The sequence below is a fragment of the Suricata suricatta genome, chromosome 11, assembly GCF_006229205.1.
Source record: "Suricata suricatta isolate VVHF042 chromosome 11, meerkat_22Aug2017_6uvM2_HiC, whole genome shotgun sequence".
NCBI classification, from domain to species: domain Eukaryota; kingdom Metazoa; phylum Chordata; class Mammalia; order Carnivora; family Herpestidae; genus Suricata; species Suricata suricatta.
The window spans coordinates 56,243,429-56,252,901 of NC_043710.1; the positions used below are offsets into that span (position 1 = coordinate 56,243,429).

Sequence of the window (9,473 nt, forward strand, 5' to 3'; positions counted from 1 at the left end):
GTTACCTAAAAAATATATAGTATAACTATAGGTCTCATATTACAGAAATAGCTATAATGTAAGCTCATAAATTTCTTCAGCAAGAATAAACCTTAATGTTTTATGTGAACGCTATCCATGTTTAATCATCTTTGTTTTAACAGCTATTTATTGAGCACCTTATGTGAAGTGCTGGTGCATACTTAAGTAATATGTTTGAGGCCTAGGGATGGCCATATGATTTTGAGACCTTTGAAATCATTATTCTAAAATATTTCTGTGGCCTTGTCTAAACAATCATGTTTGTCAACCAGGTAATCAATATTCATTCTCCATTCCCACTGTCATTTTCTGGATCTTCATTAATGTGGGAATTAGATGCATAACTAGATCTTCAAGCCTTTAATATTTTTTTAAATTTTATTTCTTTTTACTTTTATAAAGTAAAAAACTTTATAAGTTTCATATTTTTTTAACATCTGCAATTATTTTCCATCATTTACAATACAGTAGTTGCAATGACACTCCAAACAGAAAAGCAAAGTAAAAAATCAAAACACCAACTTCGTTAGTGTGTGGGCTACTTTTGACTATTTGTCTTTTATTTCTTTCTTTAGGAACCTAAATTCCAAGGTGGAAAGGAGTCAGAGCTGCAGTGACCCAGCTCAGGACAGAGCGAAGAGCAGACTCAGAGCAGCCCCAGCCAGCAAAACTAAGGTACATCTCAGACGCGGGCTTCTGGAGCTCTCTGGTCCCGTTCTGTAGCTCCCCGCACATGGCCCCGGCAGAAAGTATTGCACCTGCTATTTATTAAGTAGGTTCCACGTCCAATGTGGGGCTTGAACTCATGGCCGTGGGGTCGAGAGCCATGTACTCTTGAGCCAGCCAGGTGCCCCAGAAACTATTCCAGATGAGCAGAAGCAGAATGGGTCCTGAGTATACTAATTATGTTGGAGAAGTTTGCAAATAGATGTAAAGGAAGAGAGTTTGAATTGAATTAGTAGCTAGAAGGGTGGAATGAGGGCCACTAGAAGAACATTTGTAAAAGTTTTAGATGAGGTTTTTTTCCCCTATAGGTTTTCAATTTATTGTTTCAAATATGTAGGAATTTCTGAAATTGTGTATGTTCTAGGTTAGGGCTTCTCCCCATTTCATAGCTCACATCACCCTCTATCCCTTTTCTTACCCTTCCCCCACTATCCTACCATCATGAGAGAGTTATGAAGGAAAAAACATGTAATCTTTTTACCCTCTTTTAGGTCACAACTATCACCCCAGCCTCCAACCCCATCATTGGTGTCCTCTTGTCCACTCAGAACAACCGCTGCCTCTCAGCCCCGGACTTAACGGTGGAAAAGCGTCTCCCCTTCAGCTCCCTCTCGTCCTTGGCTTCCCTGCATAAGCCCGAGCGCTCCATCAGTCCCGAGAGCAATGACAGCATCTCCGAAGAACTCAACCATTTCAAGCCCATTGTCTGCTCACCATGTACTCCTCCCAAGAGACTCCCTGATGGCCGAGTGCTAAGTCCCCTCATCATCAAATCAACACCCCGCAACCTAAACAGAAGCCTGCAGAAGCAGACTTCTTATGAGGCTAGTCCAAGGATCCTTAAAAAGTGGGAACAGATCTTTCAGGAGCGGCAGATCAAAAAGACCCTTTCGAAAGCCACCCTCACCTCCCTGGCTCCAGAAACAGGGGAAGACTCACTAGTCTCTGAAGTTATCCATTCAAGCAAGGAGAAGCCACCTCAGGCTGTAAATACAAGACTGGCCAGTGGGCCAGTACTCTCTGAGTGTGCAGGACCCACCCCCACTGACCTTGATTATTTCCCCTCCGTTAGCCAAACAAAAGCGGAACAGGGCAGCAATAGTAAAAGGAGCGCTGAGATCTCATCGGAAACCTGCTGTTCTTCAGAACTCAGAGTGGGAGCCAGTGGTCCTTTGGAGAGAGAGCAGAGTGAAGGGCTGGGGCCAACCCCAGATGCCAAATTAGACAAAACCTGTATAAGCGCAACGATGAAAATCTCGGCAGTTAATTCAGCGCTACCCAAAAATAGTGTTCTGGGTGGGGTCCTCAAAACAAAGAAGCAGCTGAAGACAGCAAATCATTTTGATCTGCCTAATGGTGTGCTGGCAGACAGCCGAGGTGAGGAGCCTCTTCCTTCCTTGCGTCGGGGGCGGAAAAGACACTGTAAGACCAAGCACTTGGAACAAAATGGCTCCCTTAAGAAACTGCGGCCGAGCGGTGGGGAGGTGGTCCTGGCACCGGCGGAGCCGGTGCGGCGGGAGATGGAGCGGAAGCTGCAGCAGGAGGAAGAGGACCGGCAGCTGGCTCTGCAGCTGCAGCGCATGTTTGACAGCGAGAGGCGGACTGCGAGGCGGCGGAAAGGAACGGTGGACCAGTATCTCTTAAGGTCCAGCAACGTGGCCGGGGCCAAGTAGCACCTAATGAACAGTGTTACCCGTTTTTAAGAGGTCTTTGGGCTTGATCATTTATCCCGAAGAGCTGAGTGGTCTCACTTTGGGTTTCAATGGCAAAACACTGTCTGATCTGGTTCTGGGAGGTCCCGGGGCCTTTGTAGTCTATGGCCAACGGAGCTGTGCCTCTGCCTCCCTGCAACCGAGGCCAGAAGCACTCCTCACCCCGAAGTGACCTGTCCCTGAGGGCTCCTGGGCCAAATCGGGCAGCACCCACTTGGAATGAGATTCAGGAGCACAGTGGCCAGAGTTAGAAATGGTAGAGAAAAGAGGGGGATACCTTCTCAAACCGACAGACCTCCTGACTTCTTTCAACAGGGTGTTATTTTAAATCAGCCTTGCAGATAAACATTACTCCCATCTTTGTCGTAAAAGTGGATCCGTGTTGTTTTTTGGCAGATTCTAAAACGATTATCATCCCCCTTCTCCTTATCCATGCCACAAGTAAATGTACCTACTGAGATTGGTTGAGTTTTCCCTTCTACAAAAGTTAATTTACCTTCCCTGTTTAGAAAGTAACGTTTGATTAATGCTGTATAGTTGACCACATTCTCAGTCATTGATTTGTTCTTCCCAGGCGTGCTGACATGTAAGTGGTGTGAGCCCCATTTTAGATGATGGAGCTGCAGGGCACATGTTCAGATTCTCTGGTTTACTAAGTGGCACAGCCTAGACTGACTGTTGGGTCTCCTGACAAGAAATCCCATAGATTTTCCACGCTGACAAGTTGCCGTAATGGATTGTGACCCAAGGGCATGGCAGGGGAGCCTAGGGGAGCTGGCTGGGCATTTGAATACTGATTGTGCAAAATCCATAGGCAGATTATGGAGATTGACGGGAAGTACAAATATTATGCAGTTCTCCCCCCTCCCCTGCCACAGTTTACCCTTTTGTTTTTGGAGGGGGGGGTCCACCCTGTGAGACAAAGTACAGTTGAGCTTAGTTACTACTCTACATGTCCAAGAGTTATCTGCACTGTTGATCTAAAATCCAAAACAATTGCCCAGAAGTCAGGTAAGAGCAAGCTGAAACTCCATACTATGGAAACAAGGTATCTAGCTGGATGCAGCTGGTAAATTTAGTCCCATGGACCTTTGGGGTTTATTTTCCTTAGCAGCTGACACCATGTGTCTTTTGCATCCCTGTTGGTGCTTGGTGCTTCTGCCCATCTGGGCTCATTGAAAATAGGGATTAAGATATGATTTTAGGGAATCTCGGATGGGCTGGCGTTCCCTGTGCATGTAAGTGCTGTTACTATAAAATCGTGTGACTGGCATTTTAAGAGGTTTTCTAGCTTCTATATCCCAGTGTGTGTTGTCTCCCTCGAGTGGCCCCAGCAAGATACCACATAGTTTTTCCAATGGTGCTGCCATTGGCAAAAACATTTCTGGAACTTTCCTCAAAGCCCAGAAACACCTAGAAATATAGACTCCTAAAATGTTAGAATTGGAAGGGACCTTAGCGGTCATCTGTTCCAACCTCCTTCTCTTTACTGAGGCAGAAGCTAAGATCCAGAACGGTGGTTCACTGATCACTAGGGATTTACTGTATCACCTTCCTTTTATTCCTCCCAGGAGATTTGCCCCTCCTTCTCTGGGCAGATCTTTAATCTTTTGTGGTTATAGGAGGGAGAATTTTAAGTTTGAAACTAGTCAGAATCAAATAATGAAGCCTCTGGAAGAGAAGGTAGGTCAAGAGGGTTTGGAGTCATAGATGAGGTGCAGCCATAAAGCAGCCATTTTCTTCTTCTAAACAGTTCCCAGAAAGACGTTCCTGATATGTCTGAAGCGTTCTGGTCATCATGGAGATCTGTGGAGGCTCCTCAGTGACCTCTTTGGTGGAAGTGTCAGTTGAATGTATGTGTTCTGTGTTGTGAGTCTGTGTGTGTCCACACATGCAGATGTACGTTTAAAAAACATGCACCAATCTCGTTGCTTTACGTTCACACCGCTTCAGTTCTAGGCCCTGCCAGCGACATATGCCTCCAGAGGCTGCTGGAGGATCGTGGTACCCAAGAGAGAAGAGCTGATGCTGGTCTGTGGAGGAAAAGGAGGGTTACTCACTAAATGCCCTTAGAGGAATCATCAGTTCCTGCCATTTCACGCAGTTCCCTTTGGATCTGAGTAAATATTATTGGAAGGCTAGTCTCGTTGGTAGTAGCAAAGACACTTATTTTTCCACTTGCCACCTTTTTCTATATCTCCAGTAATTTGAAAAACACTTTTCGGTTGGAACTGATTTTTGTTTTTGGAAAAAAGATAAATATTTTTAATAGAAAAAGATATATATTTTAAATATTTCCCCCAAAATACTACTTTCATTTTAAGGAATTGCATAGCAATAGGAACAAATTTTAGTTTCAGGTGCAGAGTGAAAAACTACTTCCTGTTAAGTGAACATTCCAAACGCTGGATCCAGCTTACTGACTTTCCCCTTTGCACCTCCTGTTGTGCCTGCAATGGTATCTAGCATTAGCCCTTCACATCGAGGCAAAGCAGTTTAGGTCAAGGAACGACAAGACTTCAGCTTTGATTCTGCTCAGCTTTGGAGGAGGAAGAAACCATAAGGTATTATCTGTATTTTAAGACCCTTCCCTTAACTAAAACCTGAACACTTTTTCCTTCTGAAAGAATTCTGTGTCCTGTTGCTTGCTTGCTTGCTTGCGAAGTTTGTCACAAATGGAGTTGTCAGCATGAATTATTTGGAGACAGAGGAGGACAAGAAAGGAAAATAGAGTGATTGGGGAGGGTGTGTGAGCTAGAATGAGAGAAATACTATTTCACAAAACAAACATTTCTCATGAATCATTGGAATCTGATTCACCCTACAAATTTCCCATGCCCTACTAACTCTGTTCCTTGTGTATATGCATTCTGTGTTTTTTATTAAATGGGAAGTTCTGAGAGGTTGAAGGATCCAAGGCCATTCTGATGGGAAATCCAAGAAGTGCGGTACCCTGGGAAGGGGGCCCTCAGCCCTTTTCCATAGAGTGGGAGAGACCCTGTGGGAACATGCTCATGACTCGTGGTTTGTAACTGCTGGAACAAGTCATCTGGGCCTGTTGGGTTGGTGTCAAATCAGGCGATTAAGCAACCAGCCCTTGACCCCTTTCATAGAATTGCCTCTTTTTAAAAGGTTAATTCACCTTGGCTGAAGCTTCCCAGGGAAACCCTTTGTAAGTGGCTTCATTTGTTTTTTTTAATTTAATTTTTAGATTTTGGTCTGGAAGAAGAATGGTGATGAATGCCTTTTATTTTTGGTTTTTTTCCCCCTCTTTTCCCTAAGAGAAAAAAAATGCCTTTAAGGGTTAAAGCTGCTTAATTAATTGCTGTCTGATTACAAAGTGACAGACTAAGATGGGAAGGTGCCCCCGTGCTTGACTGGTGGCGCTGACACCTGCACGCTGTGCTGTTCATCCTTTCTGTTCCATTCAGACATTCCTGCGCTTCGTTCGAACTTGCGCCAACCCTGTGCTGGGTCACGGACGAACAAGGATGCAAAGGACAGTCCCTGCTCTTGAGAAGCTCAGTCTCTAATGGAATGTATTTGAAGGTATACGTGGCTGGAAAGTTTGTTCATGGTCGTGTGAAAGGCCACCTCTTCATAGTGGTGATCTTGGATGGGGCCATTTGAGATAGTGTCCAGCACCTGGCAGGCTGCCTTGAGCATTTGAGACACCCCCATCAGTATTTATGAATTTGATTGCAACATTGCTTTCCATTTCCTAAGTAATTTTATCAGAGGAGAATGAATTTTCTCCAGTGATACAGGACAATAATTTCTCTTCAGGGGCTGCTTTTTACATAAGCCCCAGGAAATGAGGCAGGGGCGGGTCCCTGACACGCTCAAAGGGGGCCCACAGCCCACCTCACTGACCTGCTAACCTCTGTCCCAGCCAGCCGTTAATCTTTCTTTGAAAAAGGGACTTAAATCTTCCTCAGCCAGCCTTTTCCCCATCAACCAGGAGAGTGGTCTTTGATCTGATTTTTAGAAGTGAACATAGTTGCTTATAAGTTCTTGTGAGTTAGTGACAAAGCAGGTATGTTTTTTTGGGCCAGGGAGATTCTAGGGAAAGCTGCTGCTGTTGAATAGATTTTACTCCAAAGATGATACAGAAAATGCATCTTTACACGTGACTGTTACCACCGCAGCTTTCTGAAGATGGTTCTACAGGAAAAAGAGACATAAGCAGAGGTCACAACCAGTTTAGAGATCAGTTAAATTGGATGAAGAAAAAGTGCCAAGACTGAATGTGCACATTGTTCTATCAGTATTTTTATTCTTCCTAAGAAAACTATCGCTACGCTTTTTGAGTAAATGCTTCCTTAATGCCTTGTTAGTAAGTGTGGCAGGCTCCCTCTCTACTTTTTCTGGTGTCTTAAAGCAACTGATTGGACAACGCTGATTGAAGGCCAGGCTTATTCATCTTCCTTCCCTCTTATTTAATAAGAGGTAAAAACAGGCAATACACTCCTCAAAGACCAAATGTTGGAGCTCAACAGAAGCCTTTGGGCCCTGGCCCTGGAGGGCAGCAGTCAGTCTCCCCTGTTGGCCCTGCCCCACCCCCACGCTGTGCCATCGTGGGAGGAGGGCCTCCGGCAGTGGGTCCGGCCCTTAGGCTGCAGCAGAACACTTCCTAAGGAGAGAATGGGTAACTGTGAGGGGGGAGAAAGGATTATTATCTTAAATGCCATCTACTGGTTTTGTTGTTGTTTCTCCTGACGGTGCTGTCTACTTTTAATTTGTACAAACACCGTTGTCCTTAGGGCCTTTCCCACCTAGAAACAGAAAATGGGATGCGTATTGGTTTTCCACCAGCTGTCTACATTGGATTTGGAGAAGCGGCCTGGATCCTTGTGGTCCACCACTGTGGGCTGCTTCCTCCCCAACTCATCATAAAGACCATTTTGACAAAGACTCAGAACAGGGCATGCCCGTCAGGGAGGCTTCTGCCCACAAAGAAATGGCACAGAAACAAATGGGGTGATGTGTTGTGTATTTAAACAGTACCAGGGTGCATTCTTTAGTGTATGTTTGCCTGCTTGACGAGAGGCCCACATTGAGAATACAGTAACGCAGATTAATGAAAGTGAATATTCTGTTTCTAAAGTTCTAACCTCTAAAGCATAATCTCAGACAAATCTGGGTTAATAGACTGTGTGTGTGTGACTTTTGGTGCTATCTTTGCTCTGGGAGAGGCCCCACACTGGAATGTCTCACTGTGGCATTCAGAATGATGGGAGGAATTAGGATGTGAGATGGGGTTTCCATGGCGGCTGCATCTGAGTTCAGAGTTATTTCCAATTTACAGCGGTCACTGACCTATTCAACCATTCTTACTCCTAATGAAGGCACGAGAGTCTGAGTGAAGAACAGATGCACAGGACGACACTGCCCTTGCATACTGGGGCAGTACCCCAAACATCTGATTTAAAAAATTTTTTCTAATGTTTTATTTTTGAGAGAGACAGTGCGAGCAGGGGAAGGTCAGAGAGGGAGAGAGACACAGAATCAGAAGCACGCTCCAGACCCTGAGCTAGCTGTCAGCACAGAGCCCGACGTGGGGCTCGAACCCATCAACTGTGAGATCATGACCTGAGCCAAAGCCGACAACTGACTGAGCCACCCAGGCGCCCCCCAAACATCTGATTTTAAAATCAGCTTTGGAAGCAGGAATTCATAAAATTCCCCTGGTGCCAGTTTCTCATCAAACAGAACAAATGTATCTCTGTTCCTTCTAAACTTGTAAAGCCAACTTGAAGGACCAATATAAGACATGCCACACATGGTAAGCCAGCACTTAAGGGACCTTTGAAATCTGGCCCAGACTCTTCCAAAAGAGTGTCTTTAAAATGATTTACAAGAAACAAGGCAGCTGCTTGGAGGTAGAAGAACAGAATTTGATTGTCCCTTGGTCCTTAAAGTAATAGGAAATGTACTATATATCACGCTCATGGATTCCCTGATAGCCTGGTGTGGTGAAGGAGGTGACCTCGTTTCTAGATAGGAAACTCTGGCCTTAACATAGCCTGGAAGCTGAGTTATCTTTCTCCAGGGCCACTGGCTGAATGCTTTTCCTGTTGCCCTGGCTCAGTCAATCCAGGGTAGTGCCATTCTGCACCACTGGTCTTGGCTAACGCTAGGGTTCCAGCTGCTTTCTGGGTTGGATCTTCTGGACTGGGCCGGCCAGGGCCAGGGAGACCAGCCTTCCCTCTGCACCCACCATAGGGGTGGGAGGTACCCTACAGTAGTAAGGGTCGTGAGACACAGTCTGCATCTAAATCAGTTCTCTTTCCTGTGGCCACGTCCAGCTCCAGGGAGTTACTGGCTTCTTGGATAAGTGATGAGGAAACCAGGATGGGCCTACCTAGTTCTGGAGAACCAGTGGTGTGAGAAACTATTTCTTCTGGTTTGCTCTTGTTAGAAGTTTGGAGAAGGCTCAAAGGAGTGTGGCAGCCAGCTTCCCATCTGCTTATGGCAAAGGAAGGGGGTTCTGGGTGAAAGCAGCCCAGGGGGTTGAACCATCTAGTGGCAGATCAGATGTGCTGGGGAGAGTGTGCTGGCAACAGGGAGTGTGGATGCTACCCAAAAGGCTTCTTTGATTAGTTACGAATTCCTGTTCATTTGACAATTCTAGTCAGAGGCTTTAATCATTGAGACAACTAGTTCATGCCTCTTCAAAAGAGGATAAAACTCAGGAAACCAAGCAACTGAAATTTGCTCACTTGGAAACAACTGGTAGATAATTGTATGGCTTCCAGAGATGCAGCAATTCACCTGCCTGGGAGGCTGAGTAGAGTAGACAGTGTGATACGCTGCCTCTCATACCTAAAAGAGGTACTAGGAGAGGCAACCGATTTATTCAGATGGTATATCCTACATGGAAAAACTGAAAAAATTCAAGAGTGTTTGACCTGGATAGGCGAAGCCTCTTCAGGATGTTCTCACATTGGTGAAGGGCTCTGGCCTGGCTAGGCAGAGAGAGCAGATACAGCCTGGCCAAAAGTCAGAGCAAAG

General features: G+C 45.5%; 1 protein-coding gene across 2 annotated transcripts in view; it reads left to right on the top strand.

Annotated features, from left to right (window-relative positions):
* RNF169 (ring finger protein 169) overlaps positions 1-3,732 on the top strand; it is a 120,584-nt gene extending 116,852 nt beyond the window's left edge. For both annotated transcript variants that reach the window (XM_029914521.1, XM_029914520.1), the window contains 2 exons: positions 597-696; positions 1,239-3,732. In XM_029914521.1, coding sequence (XP_029770381.1) covers positions 597-696; positions 1,239-2,420 — 1,282 coding nt within the window. In that variant the 3' untranslated portion in view covers positions 2,421-3,732. The remainder of the gene's footprint in view (positions 1-596; positions 697-1,238) is intronic.
* The last annotated feature ends 5,741 nt before the right edge of the window (positions 3,733-9,473 follow it).